The following is an 18,062-nucleotide window of genomic DNA, read 5'->3' on the forward strand; positions in this document are numbered from 1 at the left end:
TTTTCTGAATTTAGATATGTTTAATGCGGCAAAATATGTGTATTTGAAAGTGAAAATAAGATTTGGAAAATGATCATATGAAAATATGGCTTGAGTTTGAAATTAACCTTTTGTTCATTTCAAACCTGTCATATTTTTACTATCATTTTTTTTTTAAATTTTATTATTACTTTCCAAAATCTATACACATTTTTGTGTAAGGCATTAATTAGAAGATGAAAAATTGAAAACGACCTTCTACAACTACAGACATTCATTACTAATTTTCCTTCTTTGCTATAACATTAAGGTTGTTATTTCAAATAAAATACCATATATGATGGACGATATCACCTCGGATTTTTGTTTGTATTTTCAGTAATTTTATATGATGAAAATTGATGAATGATGAAAATAAAACTACCTCATAACACTAAATAAATATTGATGATATGAAGAAGGAACATATAATAAGTAAATGAATAGTATAAACAAAGAAGGTTGTGAACAGTTTATAATAGTGTCAATTAAAAATAAAATTCTATTTTTTATTTAAAAAAATATAAATAGATAACTATTGTATTTAAAATTTATTTAATGCGATTGAACTAAAAATAAAATTTTATTTTATTATTTTAAGAGTCTAAATAGATAAGTATAAGTACGTGGCTTAATGGGTTTGTAATTAACGAAAAATAAATTATTTTTAAACTCTTTTCATGTTGATAATCTAATTAATATATTAAACTTATATCTCAATCAAACAACTCCTTATATGTAATTATGAAATATTATATATTAATTAATTGAAGAAGCTTTTGATATTAAATTTGTGAAAAAATTATTTCTATGTTTAATTTTAAAAATGAAAATATATATAATTTAAAAGTAAATAAATTAATTGAAGAAGGTCTCTAATGTTAAAATATGACAAAAATTCTATTCAAAAATTAAATAGATAACTTACATATATTATTAACTTAATTTATTTTTATATTTTCAAAATATTAAAATTCAAAAAGTATTTTAAAAATTAAAGTTTTACCATGTAGTAATTTTTTATTTTACTTATATATATATATATATGTAGAGATTATGCATAATTATAATTACATTAAGTATGAATCTATAAATTATTTTCACGTTATTTTTAGATTTACTACATGTAGACTTAATTAACTTTACTAATGTAAGGTTCATGACATCTTAATTTGAGGTTTTATAATCGAGGGTTAATAGAAGATTATACAGTTGAGGTTTAGGAGGTTGTATAGTTGAGGTTTAGAAGAGACTGGTAAAAGTTTGGTAAAGCCTTCTGATATCTTCACTTACTCTTTAAAAAACTAGTCAACAAAGTTTATATGGACTTTTACCTTATTTTACTCTTATTTAGTATTTGAAAATAAAATTTTGTAAAAATTATCTAAGCTTTTCTACATAAAGGTAGTTTTATATCTTGCAATTTAATCTTGCTGCAATTTAATAACTATATTTGTTTCTACAATTTATGTTTTATGATTAGTTTATTTATTTATATAAATTATTTTTTAAAAATATTTTAGATTTCTAAACACGAACATGTACAATTTCAATGTTAAACATTTATGATGTACTGGCTTAGCATAGGTAAATAAGGGAGAGAGAGCAAAGAGAGGGGATGAACGATGGAGATTAAGGGAGGGAGTTTCAAGAAATAGGATTTGAGCTGGGTTGGGTATAAAAGGGGAATTTTGGGTTAGAAAAAGAAGAAAAAAAAAAGAGAAAGAAAGGAAGGAGGGAAACCGAGAGAGAGACAGAGGAGAAACAAAAGAGACGACGAAGGAGGGTGAAATCGTAAGGAGAGTTCGAAGGACATAAAGAGTTGAGGGATAGAAAATGGAGGCAAGAGGTAAGAAAATTTATGGCTTCAGACTCGGTTATGGTAAAGCAAGTTCGAATCTCTACTTTTCCTCTTTTATTCGAATAGTTTGAGTTTTGTGATCAGGAGTGAGAGAGGAGGGATGCAGTTGAAGTCATTAGGTTGAGTGTGGGGGGGAATAGTAACGATTGTGAAGAGAATTATTGTGGTTCGATTAGAAGCGGTCGGGTGAGGTTATAAGGAGAGCGGGAGCTGTATTTATTAGGGCAAGTTCATAGAATCAGAGTAGAAGAGTTGTGTTGGGTGCTCTGGTGCGACAAAAGTCAAGGAAGAGGTATGTGTGCGTGTGTGGCTTTCATAGGCCGAGTGTGAGAGTGTGAGAGCGCGGTTCAGTGTTGTACCTGACATTTGCATATATGGCTACTACAGGCCGAGTATTGTAGCGTTGAGTGTGTGTTTTTGTGATCTGGTTTACGTGCGTATGTGTGTGGCCTTTACTACTAGTGTTTACAGGTTAGATGAGGAATTGTAAAAGGCCTTTGCCAGTCGAGAGTTGTTGTGTTCTGTACGATGTCATGTGTGTATATGTGGCCTTTATAGGTCGTTGGTTTTAGTTGAGATGGAGGTGGATTAGCAGGTGTGTGTGTGTGGCATCTTTAGGCCAGACATTGTCCATGTTGGTGTGCGTTAGAACGTGTATGTGTGGTATTTACAAGCCGTTGTTCTACGTTTAGAAATAGATAACCGACTGGTTGGTGTGTGTGGGTGGCCTCTTTAGGCCAGGCATTGTCGATGTTGGTGTGGGCTAGAACATGTATGTGTGGTCTTGACAGGTCGTTGTTCCAGGTTTGGAAATAGACAATTGACGGGTTGGTGTGTGTGTGTGTGAGAGTGGCCTCTCCAGGCCGGAGGCAAAGTAAGGTATGGGTGTGTGGTCTGTAGAGACCGATTATGTCCGATACTAAGGTAAAGTAATGGTTATAGGTGAGCTGTGTGTGTAGCCCTTCAGGACCAATAATTATTAGTGTAGGGTGATAATATAGGGGAAACGAAGGGTATGCGTGTGTGTGTGTATTCCGGTGTTATGATGTGCGGGGTGGTGGTCACTCAGTGGTTATGAGTGGTAGAATGGGTGTTAGGAATGTCGATGCCTGATGTGAGTAGCGAATAGAGAGTATGAGTAAGCAATAAGTCTAGTTTAGTGGATTTAGGGAACAGATTCTTTAGGGAAATGGTTATCCTATTATAGAGAGAGGAGTATGGGTAGGTAGGTGTAGAGAGTTTAAATGAGGAGTGTCGAGATGAGAAATTTCTTGATTTCCATAATTTTAGTCTTAAGTTTTACATTTTGCTTACTGGGCCTATTAATGCTTATTACTTTTATTTTCATATGTGTTAGATCAGAAGTCGTAATCAGAATGCCCAGCAATGGAGCATCACACTTAAGGAAGGGATGACCGTTAGTATAGAATGTTCTCTTGATATATATGAGTGTATATACTTTATCAACATTGAGACTAGAGTTGTTGTAATATTGATTTATACGGATTAATCATGTACCTTTTAGGTGTTTACTTAAAAGGAGATTATTGTTGCCTTTTGATGAATTTAATGGTAAGAATTCATTGCATGATGGATGTTTGTTTTGAAATGGGATGAAAGGTTATGGTAATGCTTTCATCTTTAGGATAAGGCGTTACAGTTGATATCAGAGCATAAATAGGGGACTTGGGGTAGACGATAGGATCATTTATAATCCATAAAAGCAAAAACTAATGTTAACTATTGAAATACAAGTAGACAAGAGGAAGTGATGAAGAGAGGTAGAGGCCGACCTTGAAGGGGAGCAACACTAGCCCCTCAAGAGACTTTGGTAACACCCTACAGGGCACCTTCCTTCCAGTAGGTGCCACTCTCCGCTTTCTGCCCCCCTACGCAGCAGTGCCACTGGCCACCTATCAAGTGCCCCTTTTACCTCCTAGGCACTACCGATGGAGCATACTGCTACTCATCATGATGATTTCAACTTATTGTGTAGAGTAGTGGAGAGTCTAGCTACGATGATCAGAGAGAGAAAGAGAGTTACGACAAGAATCATTCTTCCCTCTACATCAGAGTACGAGGTAGAGAGGAGTAGATACTAGCAACATTGAGAAGCACTGAAGACTCAACCCACCTGCATTTAATGAGAGTTCGGACCCACTACTGGCAAAAGATTAGATCAAGGAAATAGAGAAGTTGTTTGATGTGATAGAAGTAATGGTCGAACATAAAGTACAGTTGGGCACTTTCATGTTAAGAGGGTCCGCAGAACATTGATGAAATCTGAAGAAAAGGATCTTGGTCCCCCCAATAACTTGGGAAGTATTCTTAAAAACTTTTAATGTCGAATACTTATCCGACTTCCTCTTACAGAGGAAAGAGACCGAGTTCGTAGAGTTGCGCCAAGAGAGGTTGTCAGTAGTAGAGTATGCAGAGAAGTATATAGATTTGGACTGTTTTGCTCTAGAAGTGATGATGAATAAACTAAAGAAGTCCAGAAGGTTTGAGAAAGGATTGAGACTAGAATTATACCACCAGGTAGCGATGTTCGCCTTGCCCGCTTATCAAGCAGTGTTAAATACGACACAATTAATAGAGACACTGTATAGAGAGCACACTGAGTATAGTAGGGGACAACCTAGATATAAACGATTACCGCCATCTCTGAGCAGACTGAGAAGAGATAGAGAATAGTTCAGGACTTGACTTTGAGCTATCAGATACTTTCAAAGAGTACTGATTGTACCCATTGTGGGAGGAGTCATGGGAATAGGTCGTGTATAGCTACCAGTCGGGGATGTTATAGATGTGGTAGTACCCAGCATTTGGTACATGATTGTCCTGTACCTAGAGTCTTCACCTTGACCGCACAAGATGCAAAAACAACACAAGAGGTTATTTAAGGTATATTTTATATTTCAAATGTTTCTACTAAGGTTTTAATTAATCCAAGGGCGACCCATTCGTTCGTTTCGCATAGATTTGCACATAATTTGAAGGTAGAATCGGTAAAGTTAGATCATATGCTTATGGTGTCCAACCAACTAGTGGCGCACTGTATACAGATGTAATATATTGAACATGCAAGGTAGAAGTAGTGGGGAGAGAATTAGAGGCAAATTTGATTCTATTAGATATTAACGACTTCGATGTAATACTAGGCATAGATTGGTTAGCTGCACACCAAGCACATGTAGATTGTTTTCGTAAGGTAGTTACGTTCCAGATTCCTAACGAGGAACTTTTCTCTATTAAAAAAAGTTATAATAATCTTAGTGGAAAGGGTATTAGACAAGATGTTCGAAGATTATTTTTTTTTTAAATTTTATTTTTATCTTTTACTACTGTTACAAGTGTAGTCTTCACATTGTTGAATACATAAATTATAAGATAAAGTTCTCACATGTGTATTTGATATGGGACAGGAACAAAAAAGTCATACTCTAGGAGATACCGGTGGTTAGGAATTTTCCTGATGTATTTCCAGAGGACCTCCCTAGACTTCCACCATACAGAAAAGTCGAATTCACTATAGAACTATAACTGGGGACCCAACCTGTCTCTAAGGCTCCATATCAAATGGCCAAATCAGAGTTTTTGGAGTTAAGTAAACAGCTACAGGAACTGTTAGACAAGAAGTTCATCAGGCCAAGTGTGTCATCTTGAGGTGCGCCTGTGTTGTTTGTAAAAAAGAAAAACAGGACTATGCGAATATGTATCAACTACAGAGATCTAAATTAGGTGACAATAAAGAATAAATACCCACTCTCTAAAATAGATGACCTTTTTGATCAGTTACAAGGAGCATAAGTATTTTCAAAAATAGATATGCGCCCCATATACCATCAGTTAAAGATCAGGGTAGAGGATATAACAAAGACAGTCTTCCGCACCAGGTATGGACATTATAAATTTCTATTTATGTCATTTGAACTAACAAACGCCCCTGTATTATTCGTGAATTTGATGAACCAAATATTCAGACCTCTGTTGGACTGTTATGTAATTGTGTTCATAGATGACATCTTAATATACTCTAGAAATTCAGAAGAACGTGTTGAACATTTAGTAAAGGTGTTAAAAATATTACGAAAGGCCAAGTTGTATACAAAGCTTAGTAAATATGAATTTTGGCTCAATTAAATAGCATTTTTAGGGCATATTGTATCAAGAGATAGGATATCAGTGGATCTTGCAAAGGTCAAGATAGTGGTAAAATGGGGTAAACCAAACACTGTAACTAATATTAGAAGCTTCCTGGGGTTAACAGGGTATCATCACAAGTTTGTCAATGGATTCTTGAGTATTGTCACACCACGTACTGGATTGACCAAGAAGAATACTAAATTTGAGCGGAATGATAATTGTGAGAGTAGTTTCAACTAGCTTAAATGGAAACTTGCTATTGTCCTGGTATTGGCCATTCCTACGGGTTGTGGGGGCTACCCAGTGTACAATAATGCATCCCACTTAGGATTGGGGTGTGTGTTAATGCAATATGAAAGAATAATTACTTATGAGTCCAGAAAACTGAAGGTACATGAACAAAATTACTCGACCTATGACTTAAAATTGGCTGTAGTGGTGTATGCGCTGAATTTGTGGAGACATTACTTGTATGGAGAGATCTTTGAAATTTATACCGATCATAAAAGCTTATAGTATTTGTCCATACAGAGATAGCTCAATACACGGTAGATATGGTGGATGAATTTATTGAAGGACTTTGATTGTAGAATTTGTTACCATTCCAGGAAAAGAAATGTGGTGGCAAATGCCTTCAGTAGAAAGAGTACAGGGGTACTAACACATTTAATGGTGTTTGAGTGGGAACTACTGAGGTCCCAGCTGGTTTTGATTCAGAGAATTAAGGATAATCAATTGGCAGATACTGGCTTACAGTCGATCAAAAAAAGGAGTGATACAGGGGACATCGACGGGGTTCAGTATACATGATGATGGATTGCTCAAATTTAGAAATAAAATGTGTGTGCCCAATGATTGTGATCTACGAAGGAAAATTCTTAAAGTGTCTCATAATATAAAATTTGTTATACATCTGGGAAATACCAAAATGTATAGAAACTTGCAGAAGTATTACTGGTAGCATGGTATGAAACGTGATATTGTTGAGTATGTGTCAAAGTGTTTGATGTGTCAGTAGGTCAAAGCCGAACATTAGAGACTTGAGTTATTGTTGCAACCTCTACTGATACCGAAATGGAAGTGGGAACACATTTCGATGGACTTTGTGATAGGTTTGCCTAAGACTCAAAGGAATCAAGATAATATCTAGGTGATTGTAGACTGCTTAACTAAATCCTCCCATTTTCTAGATAAAAGTTTATAACTTGGTGGATCAATTAGCCAAATTATATGTAAGAGAGGTGATAAGATTACATGGAATTCCTGTTTCCATTATTTCGGATAGAGATCCCAAGATTCACATCTAGGTTTTGGAGAATTTTACAACAGACAATGGGCACTAAGTTAAACTTTAATACGACATTTCACCTCCAAACGAGTGGACAAGCTGAAAGAACTATACAGATACTGGAGGATACGTTGCGAGCCTGTGTAATGAATATTGTGAAGAATTAGGAATATATTCTACTATTGATGGAGTTTGCCTACAATAATTGTTATCATGTGAGTCTAGGGATGACACCCTTGTAGATCGCCAGTTTGTTGGGATGAGGTTGGAGAAATACAGTTATTCAGACCGAAATTGGTGGAAGAAATTAGTGTCAGGGTGTATATATTAAGAGAGAACTTACAAGCAGCACAAAGTAGACAGAAAGGGTATGCGGATAACTGGATGAGGGATTTAGCTTTTAGAGTGTGAACGTGTTTTCCTGAAAGTGTCACCACTGAAGTGCTTATTGAGATTTGGGAAAAAGGAAAACTGAGTCCTCGTTTTATCAGGCCTTTTGAGATCATTGAAAGAGTAGGTGCAGTGGCTTACTGGATAACTTTTCCTCCAAAATATGTTGGGATGCATGATGTGTTTCACGTTTCGATGCTATGAAAGTATCAGTTTAACCCGAACCACATTATACAACATGAGATCCTTCCACTAGAGAGAGATTTGACGTATGAGGAAAAACCAATTTGCATCCTTAACCAGCAAGAAAGGAAGTTAAGGAGTCGGATGATACAGATGGTGAAGATGTTGTGGCAGCACCACTCTAAGGAGGAGGCGACTTGGGAGCGAAAGGACGAGATGAGGATTAACTATCCACAGTTGTTTGAGGTAATATATAAAATTTGAGGGATCAATTTTTTTTTTGGTGGGATATTGTAATGGTTTAACATACATGAATAAAGGAGAGAGAGGGGATGAACGGTGGAGATTAAGGGTGGGAGTTTCAACGGATAGGATTTGAGCTGGGTTGGGTATAAAAGGGGAATTTTGGGTTAAAAAAAGAAGAAAAAAAAAGAGAAAGAGATGAAGGAAGGAGACTGAGAAAGAGAAAGAAGAGAAACAAAAGAGACGACGAATGAGGGTGAAATCATAGGGAGATTTCGAAGGACGGGAGGAGTTGAGTGAGTTGTGGCTGAGGGATAGAAAATGGAGGCAAGAGGTAAAAAAATTTAGGGCTTCAGACTCAGTTATGGTAAAACAAGTTCAAATCTTTATTTTTTCTCTTTTCTTATAATAGTTTGAGTTTTGTGATTAGGAGTGAGGGAGGAGGGATGAGGGATACAGTTGAAGTCATTTGGTCGAGTGTGGATAGGAGTAGTACTGATTATGAGGAGAATTATTGTGGGTCGACTGGAAGCAGTTGGGTGAGGTTATAGGGAGAGCGGGATTTGTATAGGTTAGGGCAAGTTCATAGAATCAGAGTAGAAAAGTTGTGTTGGGTGCTCTTATGTGGCGAAGGTTAGGGAAGAGGTCTGTATGCGTGTGTGGCCTTTATAGGCTGAGTGTGACAGTGTGAGAGTGCAGTTTGGTGTTGTAGATGGTGTGTGCGTATGTGGATGCTACAAGCCGAGTATTGCAATATTGAGTGTGTTTTTGTGATCTGGTTTGCGTGAGTGTGTGTGGCCTTTACGGTTGGTGTTTACAGGTTAGGTGAGGATTTGTAAAAGGCCTTCACCGACCGAGGGTTATTGGTTGGAGGTTGTTTTGTACGATATCATGTGTGTACGTATGGCCTTTACAGGCTGTTGGTTTTAGTTGAGATGGAGGTGGACTAACAGGGGGGTGTGTGTGTGTGTAGCCTCTTTAGGTTGGGCATTACTGGTGTTGGTGTGGGCTGAAGTGTGTATGTGTGGTCTTTATAGGTCATTATTCCAAGTTTGGAAATAGATAACAGACTAGTTGGTGTGTGTGGGGGGCCTCTTTAGGCTGGGCATTGCCCGTGTTGGTATGGGCTGAAGCGTGTATGTGTGGTCTTCACAAGCCGTTGTTCTAGGTTTAGAAATGGACAATTGACTTATTGGGGTGTGTGTGTGAGTGACCTCTCTAGGCTAGAGGTGTATTAAAGTGTGGGTGTGTGGTATGTAGAGACCGATTATGTCCGATACTAAGGTAAAGTAATGGTTATAGGTGAGTTGTGTGTGTGTGTAGCCCTTCAAGGCTAGTAGTTATTGGCATAGGATGATAGTATAGGGGAAATGAAGGGTATGCGTGTGTGTATTCTGATGTTATGATGTGTGGGGTGGTGGTCACTTAGTGGCTGTGGGTGGCAGAATGGGTGTTAGGAATGTCGATGTCTGATGTGAGTAGCGAATAGAGAGTATGAGTAAGTAGTATGTCTAGTTGACTGGATTTAGGGAACATATTCTCTAGGAGAATGGTTATCCTATTATAGAGAGGGGATTATGGGTAGGTAGGGTGTGGAGAGTTTAAGTGAGGAGTGTCGGGATGGAAAATTTCTTGGTTTCCATAATTTTAGTCTTAAGTTCTACATTTTTCTTATTGGTGCTATCGATGGTCATTACTTTTGTTTTTAGATGTGTTAGATCAGAAGTCAGAATTAGAATATCTAACAATGGAGCACCACACTTAAGGAATGGACGACTATTAGTATAGAATGCTCTCTTGATATGCATGAGTGTATATGCTTTATTAATACTGAGATTAGAGTTGTTGAAATATCGATTTATACAGATTAATCATGTACTCCCTAAGTACTTACTTAAAAGGAGATTATTGTTGCTTTTTGATGAATTTAATGTTACGAATTCGTTGCGTGATGGATGTTTGTTTTAAAATGGGATGAAAGGTTACGGTAATGCCTCCATATTTAAGACGGGGCATTACATACGAAAAATATTTGATACAGTTAGAATGATACTAAAAAATACTAGTATGGTTTTAGCACAACAATAATATTTAATTTTAATATTAAACAAATTAAATTTGAAAAGAGAAAAATAATTTTTAAAAATCTAATGAGATAATAAATTACAAAGATTGAATTGAAATAAAACTAAATCAGAATGAGGAAAAATTGTAATTTTAACAATTTATTTATTTATTTTAAATCAAGTAAACTACAAAAACCAAAAAAGTTTTTGACCGGAAGAGACCGGAATAGGTTGGTTCGTTCTTTTGTTTGCACCGGTTTTGGACCACCATCCTTGGAACACGTCGAAACGGCGCCGCTTTCTCCTCCCCTAAATATCATCAGTTACACAAATAGCACTCAGCTCTCCTCTGCTTTCTTGCTCGCGTAGGTCACTTTACAGACACAAGCCCGCTTAAAACGACCAGAGAAGATTTTAACAGTGCAAGGGAAAAAAAAATCAGAAATGGCAAACAAAAACCCCAAAAAGGCCAACCTCTTAGATCACCACTCTATTAAGCATCTTCTTGACGAGTCCGTATCCGAAGTAATTCTCCTTTTCCCGAAAGGAATAAAAATGAAAAGCCCTAATTCTATCGATCTATAGTTTCCCTTTTTTTCAAAATATTGTTGATCGAGATTTTGTTTTGTTTGTACAGATCGTTAGCGGTAGGGGATATGTGGAGGACGTGCGGATGAGCAACGTGCGACTTTTGATGGGAGCGATCGTCATAGTCATCGCTCTCGTCGCGCAGTTTTACAAGAAGAAGTTCCCTGAGAACCGGGATTTTTTGATCGGCTGTATCGTATTATATCCTTTTTGCTTTGTTTGTTCATTTTCAAAATTAACATTCGGTTTCTTTCTGTTTGGTGGTGAGAGAAATGCATAAATTAGATGGGAATGGGTGATAGAGGATGCAATAAATTGAATTGAAAGTCCGTTTACCTACGTTTCTGTGTAGTTGCTGAGAAAATGGAGCAAAATTGGATGAGGAAAGGATGGTGAAGGACCTTATGGATTTTAAGTTTGTATAATATGGTTCATGAACAGTCTCTGTCTGGTTGCTAATTCCATGCATTTCGAAAGGAGTAGAATAGCAATAGGATACTAGTTATAATGAGAATGACACTTTAAATTTTCATGATTTTCCAATTAGGATGATTTTTCATTTTTAACTAGTGAAGCAGGAATTGAATTTAACATATCAGTGGAAGTGATTCAATCCTGAATCAAAATGTAAAAATTATACTCTAAGCTTATGTATCAAACAATTAAGTTCAAGGAGTATAGTGAAAATAGAATTTGAACAGAATGAAACAAGAATGAGGTGGTAGAATCCTGGAGTTGGTTATAGACGATTGATTTCACTTTCGTTTTAATATGATTTGGTTTTTAGAGCCTGGTACATTGAGGATATTGGGACTCTGGCCATGGACATGTGTTTCAAAATTTGTATTTCTTTCTTTTCTTCTTTTCTTCAATTTTACTTCTCAACGATTTGGACAGTTAGTTTTCAAATTTAGAGGTTAGTTTCTTATTTTAATTTCTTTCAATGTTTGTTCCTTGACTCTGGTACGTATATAGTTTTTAATGGACTATTGCAGCTGATCATATACAAAAAAGAAAAGAATGCAATCTTGTTCACTTATCCTCCCGAGGTGAGTTTCTCTGTTTTTTAATCAAACACTTTGGTACAGTAGCTACAATTTTGCAGTATAACATATTGACTTTTTCTTTATCCCTGTTTCAATGTGGCTGTGCTGTTGTATTCATGGTTTCTTAATCTGAGATAGTACAGGAATGCTCTGTATGTATTAGAATGTTAAAAATAAGTGGGATACTTGGAGATGAAACTATAATACCATAAGCATGAATTCAGATCTCAGGGTTACGGGTACTGAAAAACTTTTACTCTTATATGGTCTATTTCTGTACTTACTTTTATAAAAAGTACAGTAGAGTAATTAGGAATGGGGAAGTGATTAGTTCAGATAGTCATCTCATTTTGGCAAATGATATGTTGCTTGGCCTCTTTTGTTTCAGTGACATACTGGTGTTGTACATGGCATGAGCGTGGGTATGGTATCCGTGCCTGACAGTATGTACATGTGAAAACACTTGATGATATATTTTAATATGGAAATGATGATGAAACTCTTAGGCTAGCAGTTGAAAAGGAACACAGAAATGGAAAAAATAATAGCTCTTGAATGACTAAATTTTGGACATTTGTTTAAATACTTAAATTAGTTGTGTATTGCTAAGTAGTATCAGATTGTACGTGTGTCTGCGCTTTTAGATTTCCAGCACAAATATGAATATGATATCTCCTCGCTAAAGACTATGTTTTATCATGTATATAGCTTCGCCTTTGCTTCATATAGGATTATATCAGTTTTATTATGACTTGTGATCTTCATGGAATATGTATACCTTAAGGGAGAAAAAATTGCTTTGGAACAGATTAAATATATCTCCTCAAATCTATTTTTTTTTATATCTTTTCTATTTAGATATCGCTTCCGGTGCATTGGTTAACTTTTAAATATCAGGAAAAAATTGCTTTGGCTAGTTGAACATGAGAGTGTAAGACTTGTGTGTTATCTACAGCCAACCTGTTTCCGTTATATCCTTTTCTCGAAGTGCCTATACTCTCATTTCTCTTCAGTATTCGATCAGGTGGAGTTTTGGGCTCTTGTTCCTAAAGGGTACTCACTTTTGTGATGTGATGTTATATGAAGTGCTATTTGAAGAATATTCTAGATTAAGATATGCTCCTTGATGAGGTCTCGAGTATTAGAATGTTGCTTGCTGTTAGATGGAATTCTTTTTTGAAGAATATTAGGGATTAAATATGCTTCTTTATGAGGTCTTGAGTATTAGAGGTGTTTATGCCCATTTCATTTTGAAGTCCCTGGTCGTGAAGCAGAAAAATATCTGCTTTAATTTAGTATTGAATATCTCATGCCACCGCCTCTCAGATATTGACATTTGGACAACTTTTACCTGTCACCGAGTCAAGTTCTTCTGATCTTTGAGTTGAGGAATTTGAGAGAGCAAGAAACTAGTAAGTTCACAAATAAGAGATTAATGTTGCCTAGATGAGAGAGAAGAGGAGGAAAGAAATTCCCCATCACATGTACAGCAAAAAGAGATAAAGAGGCTTCTTGTCTCACCAATCAAATCATATGTATTTGAGGACTTGATACTCTGTAAATTGCTCTAATGATGATTTTCAGCAATATGACTTGCAGTTGCAGCCAAAACGTTCGGTTTTATAATAATTTTCCATTTAGAGGACAAACAAAGCTACTAGAGAAGTATTGCAAAATTAAAGCAAAAAAAAAAGAGAGGGATTTTTTCTGCAATGTGCGCATTGTACTCATTCAAGGTGCAATTTATGATTTTGTTTCGTGTGTAAAAATTAAAGATCTAAAAGGTTATTAATATAGTAGATTTCTATGCTATCCATTTTTCTTTTATCTTATTCAGAGTATATGACTGTACTTTCTTCCATGTGCATTTCTGAATTGTGCATCATCCACAATATTGCCATTTCATTACTTGCGGATGGGTAACAATTATGCTATTGAACGGCTAAAGGTTACAGTACTGAATAGTTCAATACCACAGAGTATGGGATTTCTTTTTTCCCTTGTAGTAACAATTTTGCTCTGTTTTGTGCTAGTAAAAACTGACTTCCAAATGTGGGTACTACCTACTATTAGAAGGTTAGGCTATATTATATATGATTATTCTTCAGCTTTTCATCTGAACCGGGATTGCTATGTGCAGGGATCTTTCACCAGCACTGGTTTGGTGGTCTCTTCCAAATTGCCTAGGTTCTCTGATCAGTATACACTTACTATAGCAAGTGCGGATCCTAAATCAATTTCAGCTGGAAAACCAGTTCAGTTTACTAAAAGCGTTACCCAGTGGTCTGTCTCTCTTTCCCTTTCACATATGCACACAATCAGAAACAGACATGCGCATTTTCTATTACTTGGTAGTTTGCATAGACACTCAAGTGTTCTGGATAGGAAGCAAGCAAGTTTAAGGCTATGTTTGAAATTCATTTGAAAACTTGTGTTTCAACTGGGAGATATGAAGTTTTTTTGTTAGAAAATAAAAGAATGGACCGGAGAAAATTATTAAATGGATTGAAGCGATGCATTCCAAATTTGATTAATTTGATGGAATTTATGATGCATTCCATCGATCCCATTAAAATTTCCTATAAACTCACTTTTTGTTAATTTAAGTGGGATTTTAACAAACTTCTAGTTGAACAATTTTTATTGTTAAACTGAGTTCTATGAAAATTGTTGAGTTGTTCCAAGAAAAACTTAAAGACATCTTAACTAATAAGTTTCAGACCTTGTTAATATTCCAGGTTCACAACCGATGGGGTTCTAGTGGAAGGCCTCTTCTGGAAAGATGTTGAAGCATTAATCAATGAATATGCCGCAGAACCAAAAAAGAAGAAGTGATCTAAAGCCTCAGGTCGGACCTCTTTAGATTTATTGGTTAAACAGTGAACTGCAGCTATATTGTGACTTGACCCAGATTTTAATTTTTACACATTGATTCTGAAAATTTTGAATCAAACTAAATGAATCAGTTTTCATCAAGTTTAGAATGGCAGTTCACATTTCAAGTCAAAATGTCCAACTAAACCTAATGATCATATGGCTTTGATGGTATAACTTTGCTAGTACTCAAATATTTATATAGATGGTTGAGGTTGACAGTGCATATGGTAATGACTTGTCATTGCAGAAAACCATAAATAGACCAAAGGTACTTGATCCAATGCTTTAATAGTTCTACACTTACAATGTCAATAGTATAAGATATTTTAAAGGTTTTTTTTTTTTTTTAATACTTCATATTCTTTAATAAAAGGCAAAAGAATAGTTTGTCTTGTATTCGCTGCACGGCTCTTAATCTTTTTTGACAGGAGGTAAGGATTACAAAGAAATTTTGAAAGTTGATATCGTAGCTCGTAAAGTGTCAGAAATCTGTTCCATATGTTAAATGAGTAATTTTTGTGTTAAGTAGTTTGGTGTTGGTCGTTATCCATTAAATTATTAGGTTTGTAATTTTATGATCGCAATTTGTTTAGCTTACATTTACTTGTCCAAGGTAATTAAGAAAATCACATGAGTTCAGTTGCAGTTAAATCAAATTAAAAAATGTCGTACTTCAAAATGTAAGTTAGGTTGGGGTAGAATTGACAGGGTGTAGTGTGAGAGGCAAGAATATTCGAATATGTAGAATAATAGATACCGAGTAGCTGTCATGCAAAATTTGCTATTCCACGAACTTACTTATTATCAACTCCTGATAACTTATGGTGTCACCCTCCTTTTGTCAGCATCACGATATTTTATTAAATAATTACCTATTTTTTTTAATGCAACATAACTTATTTCTATTTAATATTTCTGTCCCAGAAACTAAAAGCTACAATTATGTTGTAACTATGTTCTGATTGAGTAAATACAAGGGCAGTTCCCTGCCTTATGATTTAATTTTTTCTTCACATTTTCTGTCTAATGGTAATAATTTGCTTAAAATAATATTATTGCATAGATCTATCTCTGTGCACTGTATTTATAAAAATATATAGATGTGAAAGTTGAATGATAATTGAAAAGCAAAAAAAAAAAAAAAAGAACGAATTAGAGGTAGGAAACAGTACAGATATTGAACATATAAATAAAATGAAATGTCATAAATAAAAACGTTGTGTTGCTTTGTTCAAGAAATCGAGCATATACCAGTTTTAAGCCATGAGAATTGTCGATTATGATAAAATAACAAAAAAATTTGGAGACTATTATTTTTATTTTTTTCACAATTTCAACAAGTTTGTTGTTTGCCTGTATAGGAAAATATCTTTTTTTTGCATACAGAAAATGTTTTTGCATATACTTTTTAGTGAATAATTTAAGAGTAACGAGCAGAATTAGTTAAAAAATAAATAAACAGGTGGTCCCAATCCCCACAAAGGCTAATTCAAAAGCCTACTTGATTGATAATTAATTAATATCTCCCCAATAATCAAAATTTTTTTGACTTTGTTAAATATGTATTAAAAGTAAGGCTACATATTAGAGGGAGATGCGACTGGGTCTGTGTAGTCCTAAGCCAAGGCCCAAAGGAGTAGGTGTCGGTCCAGGACATTTCCCTCTAAGTTGCACTAATTTAAGGAGGATTAGACGGGACCAACTATTAAGATTCCTGGTAAGGGGGCGAGGCTCACGGTTTGAAACCAAAATGAATTCAATGCCGAGGAATACGTAGTTTTGAGATAGTTGTACAGTGTAGGTAATATCAACGGTGATTTTAATTTCAATTTCAATTTCAATTTCAATTTCTTCTAAAATCGTATTGTGTTGACGATGCAATGTAGTTTTATTTTACCTTTCAGCATGATGTAATTAGAAATTTTATTATTTTGACAGCAATGATGTAGTTAAGTCGTACTTGGTACCATGCACAACTTTATGTGATTGGACTTGAAATATTACGTTCTTCCAACTCTTCCTTTAGATATACACTGAATAGAGAGTACTTTGAGCGTGATTTAGTTAGGCATATAATAGAATGTGTTTTCACAAATTAGAAATTACCTTGTTTCTTGATATTTTGATTACGTGCTCGTGACGTAACCTACACGGGAGTAGATTAGTAGTACCAGAGTACAAGAGGTAAAAGTCATGCCTGGTATTAAAATTAGCTACATTTAAGATATTGTTTTTCCCAGTTCCTCGCAAGATTTGAGAAACAAATTTAAAAAAAAAAAAAAAAAGAGCAAATGGACAAAATTATTAATGTTTATTACAAAATAATAGTAATTTTTGGGTTCACTGTCACTATAAATTATAATTGTCATGGACCCCTATCCTTCCAAAGAAATTATTTTTAGTCTCCTTAAAGACGAATCACATCAATTATTTATTCCTACACTACTAAAGCTGGGATTAGTCCAAGCTTATGGCATAATCACGTGAACAACTTTAGGCTCGATTCTCCATTTATTTTAATTTAATAGAAATATTAAGATAACTTATACAATAAATTACTGTAATTTATTATTTTGCTACTTTTCGAAAATATTAAATAATATTTTAATTTTGTTTTGTTTGTTTTTTTTTTTATAAAAGGAATTTCGATTTAGTTTTTCTTAGTATTGGAAAGATCTCTATCATATATTAGTTTAAACTATGTAAATAATATTTTTATTTTTTAAATCATTTATCATTATATTAATTTTTTTTAAAAATAATTTCTGCATATTCTCATCATTAAGATAGCTATTTATTAAGAAAACCAACCACGAAGTGATTGCCGCTATTGCCTAAAGGTGAGTTTGAAATTTTTATCAAAAATTTCAAATTTATAATTATATATATATATATATATATATATATAACACTCCGACTCAATGATTCAAGTTCGGAATGACAAATTTATATTAATAATAATTTTAGAAATTTTTAAATATATTTGAAAAAAACTACATTTTTAATATATTTGAAAATAATTTTAAAAGAATGAGTTAAACTGAAAATAAAGAATTATCTATTTAAAATAAAAAATTAAAAAACTAGAGCCAAAATGCAAAAATATAAAAGTTGGCCACGTAAGATGACCACATTAATAGCATGGCCAATTATCGTGAGTCACGTGGCAGACATATCAGTACGCGTTTCACACGAGAGGTCACGTAGGCAATCAGTGTGTCAATCGATCCAATGTCCGAATTCATTCTCGCGCATACGAACAATCCAGATCCGTTTCTCCATTAGGCGCGATTGAACGACTCACGTGCTTTCAATCAGACGATCCTGATTTACTTTCCAAATAGTTGAGATCCAAT

General features: G+C 34.7%; 1 protein-coding gene across 1 annotated transcript; it reads left to right on the forward strand.

The window, feature by feature from the left end:
- Positions 1-10,527: 10,527 nt before the first annotated feature.
- On the forward strand, positions 10,528-14,805 carry LOC110824797 (Microsomal signal peptidase 25 kDa subunit (SPC25)). Its single transcript, XM_088212840.1, has 5 exons — positions 10,528-10,720; positions 10,833-10,984; positions 11,751-11,832; positions 13,970-14,112; positions 14,568-14,805. Exons 1-5 carry the CDS (start codon positions 10,640-10,642, stop codon positions 14,662-14,664), a joined length of 555 nt encoding a protein of 184 aa, XP_088068966.1. The 5' UTR covers positions 10,528-10,639; the 3' UTR covers positions 14,665-14,805.
- Positions 14,806-18,062: the final 3,257 nt, after the last annotated feature.

The sequence above is a fragment of the Carica papaya genome, chromosome 2 (genome assembly GCF_054855325.1).
Source record: "Carica papaya isolate Zhongbai chromosome 2, ASM5485532v1, whole genome shotgun sequence".
Lineage (NCBI taxonomy): Eukaryota > Viridiplantae > Streptophyta > Magnoliopsida > Brassicales > Caricaceae > Carica > Carica papaya.